At 35.1% G+C, this 19,687-nt stretch overlaps 4 protein-coding genes across 4 annotated transcripts; 3 read left to right on the top strand and 1 right to left on the bottom strand.

Annotated features, from left to right (window-relative positions):
- The first annotated feature begins 1,302 nt into the window (after positions 1–1,302).
- On the top strand, positions 1,303–7,487 carry LOC119078073 (cytochrome P450 4d1-like). The gene is made up of 9 exons (XM_037185528.1): positions 1,303–1,524; positions 1,578–1,684; positions 1,819–1,909; positions 3,623–3,878; positions 3,951–4,239; positions 4,506–4,690; positions 4,761–4,816; positions 4,912–5,088; positions 6,824–7,487. The coding sequence occupies exons 1-9, from the start codon at positions 1,374–1,376 to the stop codon at positions 6,994–6,996; spliced, it is 1,485 nt and encodes a 494-aa protein (XP_037041423.1). The 5' UTR covers positions 1,303–1,373; the 3' UTR covers positions 6,997–7,487.
- Positions 7,488–9,121: 1,634 nt separating this feature from the next.
- LOC119078091 lies at positions 9,122–10,391 on the top strand. Its single transcript, XM_037185555.1, has 6 exons — positions 9,122–9,223; positions 9,300–9,446; positions 9,512–9,611; positions 9,675–9,724; positions 9,781–10,184; positions 10,253–10,391. Exons 1-6 carry the CDS (start codon positions 9,187–9,189, stop codon positions 10,322–10,324), a joined length of 810 nt encoding a protein of 269 aa, XP_037041450.1. The 5' UTR covers positions 9,122–9,186; the 3' UTR covers positions 10,325–10,391.
- A 9-nt stretch (positions 10,392–10,400) lies between these two features.
- LOC119078084 lies at positions 10,401–11,699 on the bottom strand. The gene is made up of 5 exons (XM_037185546.1): positions 11,621–11,699; positions 11,471–11,557; positions 11,222–11,409; positions 10,938–11,147; positions 10,401–10,871 (listed from the first exon to the last, which is right to left on the bottom strand). The coding sequence occupies exons 1-5, from the start codon at positions 11,691–11,693 to the stop codon at positions 10,455–10,457; spliced, it is 975 nt and encodes a 324-aa protein (XP_037041441.1). The 5' UTR covers positions 11,694–11,699; the 3' UTR covers positions 10,401–10,454.
- Positions 11,700–13,083: 1,384 nt separating this feature from the next.
- On the top strand, positions 13,084–14,598 carry LOC119078152 (odorant receptor 94b-like). Its single transcript, XM_037185626.1, has 4 exons — positions 13,084–13,870; positions 14,081–14,180; positions 14,236–14,499; positions 14,548–14,598. Exons 1-4 carry the CDS (start codon positions 13,143–13,145, stop codon positions 14,596–14,598), a joined length of 1,143 nt encoding a protein of 380 aa, XP_037041521.1. The 5' UTR covers positions 13,084–13,142.
- The last annotated feature ends 5,089 nt before the right edge of the window (positions 14,599–19,687 follow it).

The following is a 19,687-nucleotide window of genomic DNA, read 5'->3' as shown; positions in this document are numbered from 1 at the left end:
TTTTTACAAAATAAAGTGTGACGTACTTCTGTAGGGTGCTACTTTCAACTTGGAAATTAGTTTCTTCTTAATGTTCACTCCATCGCTCGTTAGGTACATTCGTCGCCATGGAATGGATTGGAATGATAATATGTTCCAGACGCTGTAACCTTTGATCACTATATTTTGTTTACATTTTCCTTGAACTACTACTAACGTCCGTCCACGATAAATATAATGATTTTCTATTATTTTCGAGTTCAAGGTTTCAAAATCAAGAATGCTAGTATACCTTTTCCTATAATTGCACTTACACTTATAATTTCTGAAATAAAATGAATCAGAGTAGAGACGTAACAGAAGAAACATTTTTCCTCATACACGTGCCATTTATCTACTTCTTTTCAGTTTTTTTTTCTTATTTGTACCTATTCAAGTTTTATTTCCGCAAACATGCAGCAATCATGTGAAATTATTACCAATTGCGCTTTATGGTCAATCACCACAATTATGTGTGTACCGTATTGACGTATGTAGATACGTATGCTTGCATACCTGTAATTATTAAGGTATCTCAATTTATTTAATAAGTATAGCACCCAAAGATCGATTGATCAATGTTAATGATGTTAACGTTTTAATGACAATAATGTTAAAATGCAGTAAATTGAATTCTTTTTTTTAGGATATCTAATGAAAAAATTGGTTTCTGTTAAAAACATAAAAAACCTATACGAAAGGTGTACGCAATAGTTAGTTATCCGAAGTCATGGGTGTATCTTGAAACTACACTGCATCTGCAAGTCTCTCCTCATTTAAACTTATCTTTTTTTTCTCCCATTAATAGTACTAGTACAGCCAAAGTTCCGCAGCCGCACGTAAATGTTGAAGCCGCACAGGCCCGTGTAGCTGCGATGAAATGCGATGCACTAACGTATCTAAAATGAAATAGATAGTCGCGTGCGAAAATTTTGATGGTTTTCATTTGCAAAGAAGAAATATTTTTTTGTAATAGTTATTTACATGCTTTTGTTTTCCCTAGGGCCGAAAGTGGCTTATTGCACACCTAGGGAAATCAAGAAATTTAGTTTAGGTTTCAAAAGCATGTAAAATCCATTTCGCAACAAGTGACGAAAAGTAGGACTTTCCATTGCCTTTATTGCGTTGTAAAAACGTTGTAATATCTTTGAAGAGTCCCATATTTTCAGCGCCCTGGACCAACTGTTTCGTGTGCGGATGCTGCACTGTGCGATCGACGCAACATTGTACGATTTAGCACATTTATATAAAAGATCGGTAACATGTGGTCAAGGTTCACAGTCTTTGTTGGAACGTGCGCGAGAAAATATTTACAGTCATTCACAAAGGTATCAATCAAGGAATAAGAATCCATAATGTTAATACTTCTTACAATCGCGGCATTAATAATTTTGTGCATCAGTCAAATTGATTTTCGTAAGATCTACTTAGCGCTTAAGATACCTGGTCCGTTTCCGCTACCAATTTTGGGGAATGCTTTACTATTTTATGACAAATCGCCGGAAGGTTTGTGTACGCTGTAAATTGTGTGCGGTTTCTCATAACAAATTTCATGACAGAAATACGCAGAATTGGGGAACAATTATTTGAAAAGTATGGTAACATTTTCTCAGCATGGATGGGACCACAGTTTACTGTTACCATAAGCGATAGAAAGTTCGTGGAAGTAAGTCTCTTCTTCAACTAAGTGCGATGGTAAATTGATACCATCCTAGCGCTCAACATGTTAGCACCATACCTCTCAACAAAATTTTTCTGTTCAGATAACGGATAGCGACAATAATTTTATCATTTTTTCAGTATGTTCTGACCAGTTCAAAGTTCAACGAAAAGGCCAGTCCATATTCACTTTTAAAACCTTGGCTGAACGATGGCTTGCTTATTAGTAAAGGTAATAGTTATTTGTATATCTGTTTTGGACGATTGATTTTGGGCAATTTCGCGAATTGTAGCCCGAACGAAGTTGGATGTTTGCAAAATCTCTCGTCAATCCTAGTTTTGAGTGAACGATTCTGCATGCAAAATGTTTACAAATCTGATTTTCTATTTTAAATATTTATAATCTTTAGCATCAATCCAGTTAGGAAATACAGTCGATTTACACACAAAAATTGCCGTGCGTAAATAAACCAATATAATAAGTATTTGCGCACGCATTTAACAGAATTCTACTATGATCATGTGTGTTAGTTGCAGGTTGATGCGTTTTGAATGAATATTTTAATTAACAGTAGATAAAATCTTGTTCCCAGCACGTCAGTAAATGGAGGTTTTGCACACACGATGTGTTGCCGAACTTACCAACTAGTGAGCAAAACTACCCCATTTACCAAGTAGTTAGCAAAATAGAGCTATTTCGTAAATTTACTATTTCGAACTATATGGAAATCGAACGCATTCTCTGAGAAATAGAGGCGAGACGCGAGAATGAATGGACCGAGGATTGGATGTTAAGATGATCGTTTTTGATGAAGCGTGAGTATGTTGTTGTTGAACGATTTTTCTACGTTTTTGTTGAATGTTTTTGGACGAAATTGTGTGTTTTTGCTGCGTTTGGGTGTTTTCATTGCAGTCTACCCATTTTATTCCCAAATTTCTCATCAAGCGATGGCAACGCTCTTAAAAATTTTCAGTTACTTGTTCAATATGAAAACTTTATAGCTGTCTTGTGTAAGTGGCTAGCGGAAAAAAACTGAAGATAGTCAGTCCACTCTGGCTTTTGGACAGCCGCTAGTTCTCGAGGTCGAAACAGCCTTCTTTTTCTCAATTCATTCACTTAACGTGAGTCCTGGGTAAGGGAAGAGTGTTTAAACTCTGGTTGTTCCTAGTTTATTTGATTTTATTTTGTTTTTAGCTTCATTTTGATAGGCATTTCAGCTGTGGAATGAAGATGAGGAACAAACACCAGATCTCTGTGATTCACTTCAGGTTATACTCTTCACTGAGTATGTAGAAGTAAAGGGACGTGAGAGTGAGTTAATTTGGCATACATTGCTGAAAAGATGAAATCGCACACAGTTTTACTTCACTAATATTTCGTAAAAGGGATAATTAAGTTGATGACAGAGCTAAAAAATATTTAAAGCATTAAATTTGCGTGTGCGAGGTTGTGAAAAATCGACTTTATTGACTTTAAATGTCATATTTTTGCTTCGTGTGCCAGATTACCCGATACCAGGTAGGTATATGGTTCATCCACGACGAGTTACGAGTAGTTGGAAGTATGGGTAAAATTTTGATTATTTCGGTGGAACTCCTGACGATTTCTTTGTATCCTATGACTACTTATTAAGACTATTTGCCCCGAAAGTACATGCAATTACCTTTCTAATAACACCTCACACGACCTTGTACGTTGCGTGTAGCCGGAAAAATGTCCATAAGAAAAGTGCATGTTTTTGGTTTTCGATCACCTCCCACCAGCAACATAAGCTTCGAAGATTTTTTTTGAAAGTGGTTTAGGCTTCTAGGGACCAATATCTATCTAGGCGCAAGAATTTGTTTTTCTCAGAATATGTGTTCGATTTCCACAAGTCGTTTTTCAAAAGAATCCCTCTAAATGACACTGAAATAAGACAATATAATAAATGCAGCCCAATTGTAGGTTCCAAATGGTATCAACGACGGAAAATTATTACACCTGCATTTCACTTCGGCGTATTAGATGAATACGTGCGAGTGTTCGATCGGGAATGTATCGTCTTTGTTGAAATACTATCAAAATTCAATAGTGCGGACAAAGTAGACCTGAGCGATTTGATTAGATTGTGCTCACTGGATATCATTTGCGAGTCCGCAATGGGAGTGAATGTAAACGCTCAACGAAACTCAGATTCAGAATATGTAAATGCTGTGGACAAGTAACGAAAAGATCGCTAACATGTTGAAGCGAAGCTAAATTAATTTTCTTTCCTTTTTCGTTTTGTCATCAGAATGATGAGTATTTTGAATCGCCGATGTTTCAGTATTCCGCATCGTTTAGACTTGTCTTTCAAATTTACAAGCGCATACAGAGAACAAACAAATTGCCTCAAAATATTACACTCATTCACCGACAAAGTAATAAAGGAACGAAGGAAACGACTACTTGAAAGCAGTGCTAATATGGACGAAACGAAGAGTAAGAAGACACTATTGGACATTCTGCTGCAATCGACTATCGATGGAAAGCCGTTGACCGATAAGGAAATTCGAGAAGAAGTTGACACATTCATGGTGGAGGTTTGATGAAATACGCCGTTTCATGCGAAATCCACTTTTGTCAAAGTATAAAATTGGATTCACAGTTCTCCGTTTACGAAGAGTACGCCTCTATCTATTTTATTGTTTAAATTCATCTGTCAAGTAAACAGAGAACAAATGTGAGATATTTCATGATGTAACGAATACATGATTCTTTTATACTTTGGCAGAGTCCATAGTGTGAAACTGCACAAGTCATTGATACATGTACTCTCATTTTTATTTCTCTTGTGATAATGAAACAGGGACACGACACAATCAAGTCCGCACTGACATTTTGCTTCTATGCCATTGCAAAACATCCAGAGGTGCAACGTAAATGCTTTCAAGAAATCAGAGACGTATTAGGAGATGATCCAATGAGGCCTGTCACCTTGAAGGACTTGAATAATTTGAGATATTTGGATTTGATAATAAAGGAGACGCTTCGGTTGGGTTTTATATTCAAACTTTGTTAACATTTGACGGTGCAAGTACTTCTAACTTAGAACATTTTTCAGCATATTTCCACCAATCCCAATGCTTGGACGGAGAAATTTAAAGGAGGCTTCCATTGGTAAGAATAATGTTTATTGGTATAGTATTCATTGCGTCTTCTGTCGCAATGAAATAAGTGATATACTATTATTAACCAAATTATTATCCGAAAAGGTGAATATACAATACCGAAGGACACTGATGTTCTTATTGTAACACATTTTCTAACACACAACCCTAAACTATTTCCCGAACCACTGGAATTTCGTCCGGAACGATTTTTGGAAGAAAATTCTGCCGACATTCTTGCGTTTATTTCTCATTTTCCATTCGGCGCTGGTCTTAGAAGCTGTAACTATTATTTTTCTATTAATTTATTTAACATTGAAATACTAAAAGTTGCTAGCATTACATCGAGACATAGAACTACGCAGGCTCGTAACGCAACGAATTTAAAGATTACATGAAAACGCATAGAAACGCATGCATTTTCGATTGCGTTGCGCGACTCAGAAACAATTCTTTGTCAATTATGATGTTCTAGAGAATTGTTTAGTGTCCGATAATAAAACGAAATCGACATTCCTCCGAAAAAAAATTTAACGTGAGTAGGGCTATTGTATACATGTCGAGGGCAACATCACTAAAGGGCGTATCTCCGATATCCGAGGAACTACTGAACCGATTTTGATAAACTTTTCTCGCTGAAAGGTAGTTAAAAGTTATGAATTTGGAGCCCGACATAAATTTCAATGAAATTCACATTTTTCTTCGTATTCTCTAGAAGCGTAGAATACCTTTCAGGGAAAAAAGTTTATCAAAATCGGTTCCGAACCATATGGCAGATTGACTTCATGTCGGGGTCAGAATTCATAAAATTTTTCTACCTTTCAATGAAATTATCAAATTATCAAATAGCAGTTTCTGAGATATCGGATGTATGCCCTTTAGTGATCAGTGGCTCCAAATTTTTGAAGGGTGGTGCCCAAAAAAATTTAAGAGTATTTTTCATGTTTTAGAAGATGTTTTTAAGGAAAAATGATTTTAGACATGATCTACACATACACAAGTTGACTGTATTTTGATGAACGTACATAGGGTTACCAGAGGAAAATTTTAAAAAGAGGAAATTTGACGGAAGAAGAGTATAAAAAGAGCAAGTCATAGCTGATGGCTCTGGCGTATTATTACTTAGCAGTACTTCTCAGGTATTTCGCCCCTTTTTTTCACATTTTCGAAGAAAATTCATTACTAGAAAGTACTGTGGAAAATTGTAATCGGAATCATAGCGAATAATGTAGTGAAGCGAAGCGAGCATTTTTTTCCACAATTTTTAGCGTGCGCTTTGACGTCTGGATAGTTTCTAAAAATACATTTCAAGAAAGCACTAGAGCTGAACTTTGAAAATTTCCAAGAAAGTATACAATTTTGTAATAGTTTTCATGTGAAGTGGTTGCTGATGATTCATTTGAATCATTTTATTATTTCATAAAAGTACAGTTAGAGGTAGTGAAATTTCATCATAAATTTCCTTCAGCTGGTTTTCAGCTGATTCACACAAACCATCACAACTGTTTATAAGTCTTTATAGGGTTTTGCCACTACCACGCGCGTGCGTGTAGCAGCTTCAACCGTATAAACAAATATAAACAGTTTTGATTGTATTTGTGGATCAGCTGAAAAACAGCTGAAACAAATTCATGCTGAAAATTCACATTTTTTTTAATTATACCGAATCTGCAAGGATTTGCTGGAAACTAAATATTTACATGAAAAAAAGGACAAAAGAAGCCGTTTTAGGGTGGTGCTCAGCCTCGATGAATTTGCTGATGGTGGTGCCCGATGTGATTGAGGGGAGTTTCTCACACATGGCCGAGTTGTAATTCACAGGACCGTACTATGCTGAGCAAGAAAGACAACTTTTAGTATTTTTCTGTTCTGAAACGATGTTAAATTTGAGTCCGGTGCGCAACGCCAAATGAAATGCAGTTTTCAAAGAAAACATTTGCAATGTCACTTCGCGTTGTTCTATAAAACTTGTAAACTGTATACCGGTTTTATTGATGTTTGCCATGAATTTTTGCAGGTATTGGACACAAATATGCAATACTGGAGATGAAAGCTGTCATCACGAGAATACTAAGACATTTCGATGTTTCTCTTGCAGAAGAAAGCAAAGCGTTCCCATTGTTGACCTATGAAATAGTTCTTACGTCTAAAGAGAAAATTTATTTCCATCTGCAACCAAGATTGTACTGATAAACTTCAATTCGTTTCGAATGGATTTCTTTTCAAATGCATTGGCCATCAAAACTATTGCAGGGGGACATTTCGTAAAAAAAATAATTTGCGTTTTCCTATTGAGTTTAACAACAAATACGAGATAATTTTAAGTAGTCAATTAATTAGAATTTTTCAGGGCTGTGGAACAACTAGCTTTTTTTAACAAATGCGAACGAAGTAAGAAGCGACGTATAGAAAAAGAAGAAAAGTCTTATTCAACTCATCTTGTACTCACGTTAGCAATTTGCGTGAACGCTCAACTTTCGGAGGTACACATAAATAACATGTTCACAAGCACACTCTGATGGTTCGTTGCTAAAGCGGAACGTTAAACATATAGAATGTACCCCACTGATTTCATATTGGCGTTCAAAATTTTGTTCGTTTAAAAGAGCTTTGAAAAATTCTAATTAACGTTTTTTTACTAATATTTATGCTTAAAGTTATCCAATAAAAGTTTTTAAATCCGTAAAAAGTACATTGTTTGGGAATGGGTTGGCAATTGGTTTTACATTTACTTGCAAACATCGTTCCGCAGACACTGATACATTCCCAGAATTTTAAACGTTAGACACATTTTTAATACCGGTAATACTCCGCCAGCGTTACGATGAAAACAAGAAAATCTTGTTGAGTGAAATTCACTGAGCTTCACAGAGCAAGTATTCTACTTGTCATCTTCTGTTGCAAGATTCCAATTTGATATTTGATTGACACTTGATTGAGGATCCTGTGTAGATCAAACGTTGCGTCCTTCCTCATACAGGAAGTTTGAAATATCTAAATTAGATGCGTTAGCACCCTTTATCAATTTGGTGATGAATCCAATCATTTTTCACAAAAAATAAAATTAATCGAAAGGCCAATTCTTTGGTCATGGTCAAGTCAAGGTCTTTTGGGGATATCTACGCCAACATAAAAAGATGGAAAAATCAGAGGAAGAATTAAATGGTTTCCCTAAATTCAATTTACGGTAAGGAAGAGATTTAATGTCTGCAAGTGAGACCTTTAGCAAAGTCTTTGACTATGCCTTTATGAAACAAAACTTTCACTCTGAGAAAAAATGCTTCGTTCTACATGCAGCAGAATATATAAATTTCTAATAAATTAACAGTTATTATCGTTAATGAAAATTGATAGGTCAACCAGGTATGTAAGGTCGTCATACTCTAACGAAGTTAAGGAAAATCATTGTCAAAACGCAAAACAAAAGAGGTATTCTTTTGAAAATCCACCTTTCAAAATCGGACCTATTTCGTCTGGGATCGATGTACACACGGTTCGAAAGGTCTCAAAGACCTCAAAGAAGGTCTCTACTCAGACAGTTTCGAGCTACACCTGGGTGCTGGTGGAAGACCTCCGAAGGTCGAAAAAGGGTGTTTTTTAGACTCATTATATGGCCGCTTAATACGAGCGAAGAGCGATGCAGGTGTGAGTGGGCAAGTTGGAAAACTTACGTCAAGTACTTTTAAGACATGCCTCCTTTGAGAAAATCACTGTAAAAAATATGTTAAAAAAAAGAACATCAAAAATTTTCAAAATCCAACTTTAGACAGGTCTGGGCTGGTACTGATGACGGTTAATGTGAACCCAACATGTTAGTTGTAACGTACATTATCTAAGATTTCCATTGATACCTCATATACAGTGATTGCTGGTGAATTTTACGAGTAACGGGTGTACTAACTAGTTGGGTCTGAGGCTTGTGTTGAGGTCCCATGGCAAAGAAAAAGACCTTTCAAACCATGTATATATCAACCCCAGACGAAATGTGTCCGATTTTGATAGGTGGATTTTCAAAAGAATCCATCAAAACACTTTATTAAACAAATAACAAACGAGAAGCGCTCATTAAGGAAAGGTCCAAGGCGCTGAGTACCCTAGACGCGGCACTGCTCACCCTATCAACATCCGCTTTCTTAATTTGATTAGTGTGAAGCACCGATCTTTATCATCATATTCACCAATCTTATGCGTGAAACTTCTTTCTTAAAAAAAGATCATTTTTGTTTACTGATCTGATGGTCCTTCGCTTCTCAGAACTCTTCAATCTAGCAAGACTCTCGTTCTGTTTGACTCGAACAGTTTTCATCACACCTTCTTTGACCTATACATCAATCATGTCATATTCGATTGGAAAATAATTTATTTTTGACGAACATTGAAATGAAGAATTTTCAAATATATTTTCTGGTTTTCCTTGGTACGTATACCAACAACTTGCTAAATATTCTTCCATTGATTGCACATTTGATAATAAAATTCCTGTACTGCTGCAGTGGTGTGGTATACGAACTCTTCCGAATACAGTGTGATGGCACAGAATCATCTGCAAAAACGTTCAAGCCGTTCGAATAACTACGTCCAGTTCGCTACTGAAGTGGATAATGGGGGCGACGGGAATAATTCCGGGCAGAGTTGCAACGGTTTCGTTTCCGTTTGAACCGAATTATTGATGAAATGCTAATCTTATGTTGTCTCTTGCCTTTAGATAACAATAAACTAACAGCTGGCAACAGCAAACAAAGAGCTTCAAATATTGCTCAGAAGGCTGCCCAGGAAGCTAAAGCTGCCTCAGATGCACAAGCAGTGTATTAGAATGATTAATTTGTATGAAATTCTAGAGAATTGAGTTCTGCTTACTATAATTTCAGTGCTGGACAGCAAGCTTCACATCAAGTCAAAGCGCAACTAGCTGAGAAAGGTGAAATTTCGACTCTTAATTTGATTCTCCACCAACTAATACGATATCACAACCAGCTTTACAGGCTGCCAAGGCAGCGGAAGCTGCCCTAGCTGGTAAACAATCGATCGTCGAACAACTCGAGCAAGAAGTCCGAGAAGCCGAGGCTGTCGTTCAGGAGGAAGGAGCCTCTTTACAACAGGCTCAAGCTAATGTCAACGCGGCAATGCAAGCCGCACAACAAGCAACAACGCAACTGAAAACTTTGACGGGAGCAGTACAAACCGCCCAGGCAAATGTGGGAAATTCGGAACAAGCAGCTCAGGGAGCGCAACAAGCTTTATCAGAAAAAAACCAATTGATGGAAGCAGCCAAAAATCGTGTGGAACAATTACTTCGACAGCTGAGTTCAGCGAGAACAGATTTCGCAAATACTAAACAGGCTGCTTATAAGGCATCAGCTGCAGCTCACGAAGCCAAGGTATAACCATTTTCTTTCTATGTTGACATTTGAATACGAGATTTACGTTTCCAACGTTGACTCATTAGGTTAATGCTGCACGGAACAAACGGATGTCGATGTACTTTAGACGAATGGCAGGAAAGCATTACAATAAATGAGTGTCCGAAGGCTTATTTAGATTCTGTTATGTTCATACTGTGTATCTGCCTTTCAATAAAACGCCAAGTTTTTGCTTTCATTTTATAAAATTCGATTTTCAAAGTTCTTACATAGCAACTTCGGAGCCCTTTATCGTATGGACAAATCTTTCCTATTCTCCTCATGTATCCAATCCAGAAGCGATTTAATCTTTTCAGATGGATTATAGTCGTTACTCAATCGATCCAGTTGATCATCGAAATTTGATCGTTTCAATTTTGTAGCCGGATTCTTGAAGCCCTTCTCCACATTCTTTGGTTGATCGAACGAATACTGTTTGTAGTCATTCCAATTCGGTGAATATTGCTTGACGCTGCGGCTTCCATTGTCGGTGTAAGCTGAAGATCCGACCGAATTGAGTAGTGATGGCGGTGGCTTAGGCTGGTCGTCTGGATGCAACGGCTCTTTGAGTTTGTCCAGTAGAGCAGGAAGATTTATGTTCGCTGTATCACCGGATATACCAACTTCAGCCTGTAATCCAACCAATTGAGCCGAAAGTGCATCAACCTTCAAGCAGGAGGTTCGTGCAATAGGGTCGTCAGATACATTTTATTTAATAACAAAGACAAGCACCTTTTGTCGAGCTGTAAATAACAACTGATCGTGGGCAGCAAGTTGCAGTTGTGCGGTCTGGGCGTGTTGGGCTGTTGTCGCTATGGTTTCCTGAGCTGATCTAAGTGCAGTTGTTATAACACGGACGTTATTGGAAGCTTCCTCTAAGCGTTTTTGAGCCTCACTTGCAACACTTTGAGCACGACGTATTTCTGTAGCTTCTAGCTGAACCTTTTGTTTAAGCGTTATTTGCTCAGTAGTTTCTTATGTGGTTTTATTTCTATTTGTAACTTGTCTAAACAAACCTGTGCTTGAGCCATGTATAATTGCTGCACCATTCGTTGAAGTTCCAAATTTTTCTCATTCTGACCGCTCTTTGGATCACCGAAATCATTTTTAACGTGAGACTGAACAGGTTGCGAAAGCTGTGCAGAAGGCTGATATGTCTGTTGAGATGATTTTTCATTATTTGAGGGTGGTGGTCCTATATTTGCTATGATAGGAAGATGAATGATCATAACAGAGGGTGGCAGTTTTAAACTACTATCATTTACCTTGACCGGCACTGTACTTGGATTGAAATGGATTCATTGGATTGAGTTGCATGAAACATGACGATGACACCAAGTTTAAGATTAAAACTGGAAATAATTGTTTTCATGTTGAATTTTATGTGCAAAAAATGGAATCAGGAGCTAGCTCACAAGAACGAAGAATGCACCAGGAAAACGATTGGCTCATCCTATGATGTAATGTAAATAAATAAATTTGAGACATTTCCGGTCATTTATTCTGAAATGGTAAATTGATGCAGTAATTTTCCTTTTGCTATAGGCAGTTGGCAGACAGTAAATTGATGCATTCTTTTTCGTTAGACTACTTCTACTTCTTCGTCCATTCGGGTATTTCATGAGAAATCCAGATTATGTTAATTTTCAACACTTTTTGGATTGTAACGTTAAATTTGCCGTTTGACAAACGAGTGTTAATGCTAGGAGTAGGAGCAGCGCTCTGGGAGTTATTCCTAAAAGAGTTTTTGACTGGTTTCTGGAGGGCATGGTAACTTGAGAAATCCTGAACCAATATTGGGAGGGTATTGTGTGAAACTATTTTGGAAATTTTGGTTGAATAGGTTGAATTGAAAATTTCTGAGGTTTAATGATCTGGGAGTTATTGTGAAAAGGTTTTTTTGCCTGATTTTTTGATGGGACTATAAGCTTGGGTGGTTGTGAACGGATTGAAGTTTTGGTTTTAATCGACGAGAATAAAATCTTGGGGTCAAGTTCGTAACAGGGCATATTATTGAAAATTAGATTTACCGACGAAAATTGTCGAAATTTATCGCAAATTTGCTAAATACACCAAAATCGTTAAATTTAAGCAAATTTTCAGTAAACTTTGAGAGATGTGGGCATATCTTAGTAATTTCATTAAATACAATTCCCAATAATAGGCACTGGTTCGTAGATGAACAATATTGCATGAATAGCCTCGGAGTTATTCTCAAAAGAATTATCGTCTTTTTTATACGACCATAACTTGAGTAGTTCTGAACGGATTTGCGATCACTGCATTCGACTGTATTGTTTCTTTTTCAGTCGTTTTTAACTCATTACAGTGAGTCTGGGCTTATGTATTTTATGGTCTTAATTTAGAGATTAGATTTCTGATGTTAAAATAGAAGAATGTTTCAATGTGTTTTGATAACTTCATTAGCCAAGGGACCTGAGCCCCCATCTGAGATACTGATTTTAGACACGGAACACAGGTAATATGTGAAAGTACCTTTTAAGAGCAATCGATGCTCCGCTGAAAGACATACATTTTGTAGCCTTCATTGTATTTTCAATGATATGTTTTCACCAAAATTGCCAAAATTTACGAGAATAACGATCGAATAATATTCACAAAAGTTCTACAAATAATTTTCCCACGCCGTAGGCTAAGCTTGTTATTAAGCAAGTAAAGAGAATTACACTCACAACTTGCATTGAAGGAATTTCCCTACTTAATTACATGGTTTTTCCATCAAGTAAAATATTGGAAAAGTGTCATCAAAGCTTTACAATAAATGGTTTGACAGTTGATGCGAGAGTCTTGTAATTTGCATTTAATTTTTATATTAAAGGAGAAAGCGAGTGTGGTGTATTCATGCTCTGATATTTAGCCACGTCTGTTTAGTATTGCATAGATTTCCAAACGCCTAACTACGACTGCAATCTTACGATGCATTTGATTCAAATTCATAATGCAATCGGTTCGATAAATTCTCTGTTTTATCGGATTGGTGTTTGGCATCGCGGAGATAATCCAACAGTCAAAGAAATAAGACTTAAGTTCGCTTATTGCATTCAATTCGTACTGTTCCTGATATCATCGGTAGTTGGAGCAATTACGAATGAAAGGATAGAAGCGTCCATCTTCTTAGCGCAAATATCAATCGCCGCTGCTGTTTTGGGAATAAAATTTTTGTTTTTAATTTGGAAACAACACAAAATTCTTGATTTGTTGAATCGAGTCTGTGTCTTTACGGTTCTAAATGATGACGACTACAATCTTTACAAGGAAAAACTTAAAGGATTCATGAAATTTGTGCTTGTGTTTCTAATTACTGTAGCTGTTATTGGCTTTTCAGGTGCTGTAATTTTATTGTTCCTTGGAACTGAGAGAACTTTTTTTTTGGAAATTGCATTTCCTATGGATTATAGAAGTAATGAATTTGCATTCTGGGCTGCAACTATTTTCATTGTCACTTCGTATTCGATGGCGACAATCGGAATCTTTTTCACCATAATAATTTGGTATCTCCTTTTGGTTTGTTCTTTGAGATATGAAGTACTTGAAAATGGGCTAAGGTATATGGGAAGACGCAGTGAACAGAGAAAGTTCAAACTGCACGACGATTTCCTCGAAGATCTGAAATCGTCACACGACTCTTACATACACATAATGAAGTGTGTGATTGTGTTATATTGTAACATAGCACTGCTCCTAGCATTTGTAAGTGAAACATCAAAAAGCCTCAAATTTTTGATGCGTGGATGCGTGTACACTTTCTGTGATGTGTGTTAATGCTTGACTAATGTCATAACGAAATGTAGCTAGGAACAGTGCTATGATTATAATCTAGTGCTTAGTGTATGAAGTTGAATTTAATTTCGCAGACTAACAAACGAATTGGAGTCTTTCCTCGCAAACCTATTCTTCATTCAGTTCAGCACCAGTGGGCTATCTATCTGCGGATCGATCTATTGCCTGGCATCTGTGTGGATTTATTGAATGAATTTGCCATCGTCATTATTCGTTTGTTTCTTTATAGAATATCGGTGATACTTTATTGGAGCACGTCCTATATCTATTGATATGTTTTTACTGTATTGCTGATCTATTTATGATCACCTACATGGGGAATGAGATCATGAATTCGAGCAATCGTCTCTCATACAGTTTATTTGAATCGGACTGGTACAATCAACCACAATCGACCAAGAAGAACGTCGTCATTTTCGGTGAATATTTGAAGCGACCGAAAAAACTGCTGGTTGGCAAATTGTACCCGCTAACGTTGGAGACGTTTACAAAGGTTTGCATGCAATTTGATCGATTTTTTCGTACGATTATTCCATTTCAGATTTTAAACTCAGCCTACAGCATGTTCAACATATTGAAAAGTTTTCAGTAGATTATGCACCTCTGTCCAAAATGTTTATTTTGACAATTTGTAAGTTATGAACCGAGCCGAATATCAATATACGTATTAGGAGGGTAAGGCCGTATTGAAAATTCCTTAACTTAGCATCAAATTTGATGCAGTATCCATAAGGACATACCCTCGTAAATTTCGCGTTTTTGTAAAAAAAATTTAAGATTTTTTTTTTATTTTTAAATTTTCAGATTTCAAAAAAATTATTTCTTTAAAATTTAAAAAAAAAGTTGTAAAATTTAGGAATTTTCAAGACATTTTCAGGAATTTTAAAAATCGTAAAGTAAGAATTTTAAAAATACCGTTTATCTCAACTAATTTCTAGCAGATTTGAGTTGTTTCTTATTTACTACAAGTTTCACATACGGTGTGGAATGCGTTTACATTTCGAACAACACTGCTGTATTTTTGATATTTGACTTTTTTTTGTTGCACAGCTCGTGTTTTCAGTCATTGTTTCAAAGCGGCATCGAAGAATCTGGCACACGCGATCATAGTATGCGCCCTTTTGCTGCATGTAACGAAAAGTCATGACTGTGCCAGATTCGCCTCTTAGAGGTGAATCTGGCCCTCGATCTGGCCTGGCACACAATCAATTTGTACAGTGTGCCAGATTAACGAATGTGTTTTTTTAACATTTGTATTGACCTAAAACGTCTCTTGATAAATTTAAAGTTCGAAATGGCTTTTCCAATAATTGAAACTGAAATAATAAACTTAGACTTTCCCGTAGGGCCTACAGTTAGTTTTGAACTCAAAAACTTGTTCGCTTGCATTAAGTGTAAAATAATCTTTTGTTAAATATTGCAGTGATTTGTGGTCAACTAAAATTTAAATTATGGCGTCTGTGATGTAAGTAAAAAAAAGTCATACTAAAGAGCTCAAAATGTGTGCTTCTAAGAAAGTGACATATCCTTAATATCGTAATAGTCGTAATACATTAATTCATATGAAAAGCAGCAAAGTTTTTAAATATAATAATTATTATCATTTCTATTAGATTGCTGAGTGGAACACAGTGTAGGTATTTAGTATTCATAAAGGGTTTTCCGTAGGGAGGGAAAGGCCACATTACCTTCCTAGTAAAGTAATATAATTACGTGTGTTGTCTCTGATTTCTATATCCTGTTTTCTCTCACAGATTTAGCAGAAATTTTGAAAATAACTTGTTCACAAACATGGGTGCCGATTGATTCTTATTGCCAATTTCAAGCAAAAAAATCTAAAACCTTTCAACGATCTGGCTTCACATTATTCGACGATGGTGTAGAAACTTGTATAAGCAAATTCACGGTTACACGGTTTACGGTTCCTACATGTCATAAATTAGATAGTCAGATTAATCAGAATCATATTTCTCTGACAAATATTGTCAGTGACAAATCGAAAACACTTGAAACAATAACTAAAAATACCAACAGCTGACCAAAAACAAATGTCAAAAATGCAGTACTGCTGTCCGAGATGTAAACGCATTCCACATCGCATGTGGAATTTGTAGTACATAAGAAATAAAACAACTATGCTGAGATAGGTTGTATTAAAAATTCGAATATTTTTGAATGTTTGAGAATTTTCAGGATTTTATTAAAGAATTTTCAAGAATTTAAGAATTAAAATTTCGAATGAATTTGAATATACTTCTCTGCGACAAGTGTGTCTTTCTATGTTTTTAAGATTGGACCCAAATCAAACACCGAATGGATGTAAAGGTAAATCAAAGTTGGAAGTAGACTTTACAAGTATAAGAGTACAAAACGAAATAACACACGATTCATTAGTAGGAATTTCATTATATTTTCTCAAAGTTTCAATACAAACAAAATGAATACAATAAACATATCCTAATTTTAATATTTTAATTTTTTTTTGTTTTTGTTTTGTTTTTTTTTTATTATTTATTTATCATTTAAAGCAGTAAAAACTTAAATGGTTCGTTAAGGTGGTGTGAAATGGTGTGTTATTAGTTCCTTTTAACGTCTCCGTCTTTTTATTCTTCAAAGTTTTACCCTATAATATTTCCTGTTAACATGATGTTTTATTCATTGTTTTTGGTTTCTTCTCTATTTTTTAAGTGTAAAAAAATGTTTGAATCAAAAAATCAAGAGATGATGGGACAGATATAAGTATAGTCTTAGCGTAAATATTTATTAAAATTGTAATTAAAATGATGGTGAAAATATAAAAATTCTAAATGGCACTCTTTTCAAACGAATTTCCAATTATATTTTCCCTTCCTATAGACTTTATTTGCGGGCAAAAAGAAATTGTACAAAATGAAAGATAGGATTTTAAAAAATACACATCAACATGACACAAGTATATAGTGAGATTAAGAAATGGTAATTGCATTTTTGAAACATTAAACAATTTGAATATGAACGCTTTTCTCGTTTTGTTTTAGAGCACAGGCTCTCAATTTGTTTTATCACAAGATCTTTCATAAGATAACATTAGTGTTACTGGTCTATTTTTTAGCAGCCTCTAGTTTTTGCATATGATACAGCAACATCGAAAGAGAGAGTTCGGATTTGTGACGACCAAATTAAATTTAGTTGCCACAAAAATATTGCACATTTTGCCTATAGTCAGACACGGATTCACATGCGAGTGGTCGTCGCGACCACTCTGGTCAAAAAGTTAAATTTTTGGTTTGAACCTTAAAAAGGAAATTTATCAAAAACCGTCCAGGTCAAAACATTTTTAAATTTCAACAGTCCATATCAGAAACATTTCTGGAACCGTTCCCCAAAAAGGAATCCTGATGTCATTGACGGCTATTTCCAGAGTTAAGAGACATATATGCTTTGCAGAAAAGCATATATTTAGGCGCCACCAATGGGGAACCCTAATGTCATCGACGGATTTTTACCTAAAACATTTGGGTGGTCACATTAGTACGAAAGTTTTTATCACCAATATTGATTCAGGCCTTCAAACTTTTGGGTAAAAAGAATTCTTGAAAAGTTTTGTTTTTAGGGGAATTTGATTTTGCTGGCCGGTTTTCTCGGTCAACCGGTCAAACTGTTTAAAAAAATTGCTTAGAACTTTCGGGAAATGTTCCCTAAACCCTAGTGTTCAACCGCGCCAATCACGACTGTGTGTTGCTAAAATGCAATTACCGAAATGAGTCCAAAACATTTTTGTCTTAATTTCATTGCTTTATTAGAATTTATTTTAATTATTTTTTTTTCATTGCATCCATACAGAGATTTACAGAGAGTGAGACGAGAATATTGATGACGAAAGATTTTGTTGTATACATTCATTATACATTTAGTTTTATATATAATAAAGAGCGTGTGATGAATGGGATAACAAATATGAAATTGCTAAATATACAATTTATGTTTTCATTTGTTTTGGTTTAAATTGTAATGTTTAATATTGCTTTGTAATATTTTCGTTTTTTTTCTTCTTTTATTAAAAAATTCTTTCTTCTTGGTTCACTAAATTTTCAATCTGTTTAAGTTAAAAAAAAGTTAATTTTACTTTCAGTAATAGAGGAATTTGTAAGAAACAATAAACAATAAATGAATTTTTCTTTTCTTTCATTTAATTAATTTTAAATATAGTATAGATAATGCACATACCGACAAAGAGGGAGGAGGAGAAGGAACGATGCAGGATTTAGAATAAATATATAATGAAAAACAAAATTGTATAAATTCTGTACGCATTGCATTTAATGAACAATATCCAATAATATGGAACACTGGAAACCCGAAACGTATAAGGACCGTTAGTAAATTTTCTAAAAAAAATCTTCTTTGTAGCATCTACCCAAAAACCGTGTTTTTTATTATTATTTTCTCTTTCTCATTAATTCACATAATTCTAATTTAATATTTCATTTTATTTATCACAAATGTAAAATAACAACCAACAATTTTTTTCATATTACGATGGTACGAAAAAAAATTTCTAATTTAAAAACTAAAATTTAAAAATTAAAAATTAGAAAAAAAACATAAATAAAAAGCTAATTCAATTTTTTATTCATTTTTTGTTTTGTTTAATATTAATTAAAGCGGACTTAGCAGCAACACCGATATTTTATTTGTAATTTTAAGTTTTCCTTTTATAAATCAAAATCAATAGACTTTTTGCAATCGAATTTTCATTTTTTTTATAGTACAGGGGCATTTTGCTTTTAAAAAAACACCGGTTCGCCTTCCTATGGTAAAAAGTGACAGGGTAATATTTTACTGGTTAATCACACCCTCAATAAAAGCGAATCAACGGATTTTTGAATGAATCAAAATTTGAATGCCATTACAAAAACTGACGCTCAATATCAACAATCCGAACACTTACAATTATTTCCAACAAAGATTGTGCAAAAATTAAAAAAATCTACTCAATTAACCAACATTTGGTAGCAGTCGTACTCTCTACGTCTAGGGTCTATTTTTGACGATTTATTTAGAATTTATTACAAATGGTTTTGAGAATTCTTAAAATTAAAATGAAAGCAAAATAAACTGATCGAGTCTAGCTATTCACAATTGACTTTAAACTGTCAAAAAACAGACTCGATCATTTTATTTTGCTTTTACTTTACTGAAAAATCTTAAAATTCTCGTATTTTTATAAGAATTTGTAAGAATTATGAATAAGAGGGTGATTGAGCCCATGGGCGAGGAACGCACATTCACAAATTCATATAAATACGTACAAAGTAAAACAAATGTTGGCAGCTTGAAAAAATTGCCTATTTATATCCCTAGCGAAACACTGCGCTGAGTAAACTTATCATACTTTCATCGTACAATTATCACAGATTAACAGAATGACATTAACTGTATTCTTTGAAGGCTTGATTTCCACTTACAAAAAAGCCACTACGTTTTGCTTCCGTTCAGCTAAAACACGCCGCTTTTCACGGAGTGCTTTTTCGTAAGTGGAAATCAAGACTAACAATCTTTGCTGGAAATAATGGTTATTGTCTGACGAAATGGACATTGTCAGCGTAACAGGTATATTCTTAAATTGGTACTCAATGTTCTGCGTCGAAGTAGAAAAACACCGTTGATCAGCGACCCTGAGAGGGAATTTAATCAAGGAC

Source organism: Bradysia coprophila, unplaced genomic scaffold (assembly GCF_014529535.1).
Source record: "Bradysia coprophila strain Holo2 unplaced genomic scaffold, BU_Bcop_v1 contig_24, whole genome shotgun sequence".
Taxonomy (NCBI): Eukaryota; Metazoa; Arthropoda; class Insecta; order Diptera; family Sciaridae; genus Bradysia; species Bradysia coprophila.
Note: the sequence above shows the minus strand (reverse complement) of the source record. Positions and strands in the feature narration are given on the sequence as shown.

Excerpts from the sequence above, each read along its gene's own strand:
- LOC119078084 (XM_037185546.1), bottom strand. The coding sequence starts at position 11,693 with ATGTCTCAAATTTATTTATTTACATTACATCATAGGATGAGCCAATCG. Across the intron at positions 11,558-11,620 it reads CTGGTGCATTCTTCGTTCTT|TTTTAATCTTAAACTTGGTG; the intron begins GTGAGCTAGCTC and ends AATTATTTCCAG. Across the intron at positions 10,872-10,937 it reads TATTTACAGCTCGACAAAAG|GTTGATGCACTTTCGGCTCA; the intron begins GTGCTTGTCTTT and ends TCCTGCTTGAAG.
- LOC119078091 (XM_037185555.1), top strand. The coding sequence starts at position 9,187 with ATGAAGAATTTTCAAATATATTTTCTGGTTTTCCTTG. Across the intron at positions 9,447-9,511 it reads TTCCGGGCAGAGTTGCAACG|ATAACAATAAACTAACAGCT; the intron begins GTTTCGTTTCCG and ends TCTTGCCTTTAG. Across the intron at positions 10,185-10,252 it reads CTGCAGCTCACGAAGCCAAG|GTTAATGCTGCACGGAACAA; the intron begins GTATAACCATTT and ends TTGACTCATTAG.
- LOC119078152 (XM_037185626.1), top strand. The coding sequence starts at position 13,143 with ATGCATTTGATTCAAATTCATAATGCAATCGGTTCGATAAATTCTCTG. Across the intron at positions 14,181-14,235 it reads CGATCTATTGCCTGGCATCT|AATATCGGTGATACTTTATT; the intron begins GTGTGGATTTAT and ends GTTTCTTTATAG. Across the intron at positions 14,500-14,547 it reads CGTTGGAGACGTTTACAAAG|ATTTTAAACTCAGCCTACAG; the intron begins GTTTGCATGCAA and ends ATTCCATTTCAG.
- LOC119078073 (XM_037185528.1), top strand. The coding sequence starts at position 1,374 with ATGTTAATACTTCTTACAATCGCGGCATTAATAATTTTGTGCATCAGT. Across the intron at positions 1,685-1,818 it reads GCGATAGAAAGTTCGTGGAA|TATGTTCTGACCAGTTCAAA; the intron begins GTAAGTCTCTTC and ends TCATTTTTTCAG. Across the intron at positions 4,817-4,911 it reads TTTAAAGGAGGCTTCCATTG|GTGAATATACAATACCGAAG; the intron begins GTAAGAATAATG and ends TTATCCGAAAAG.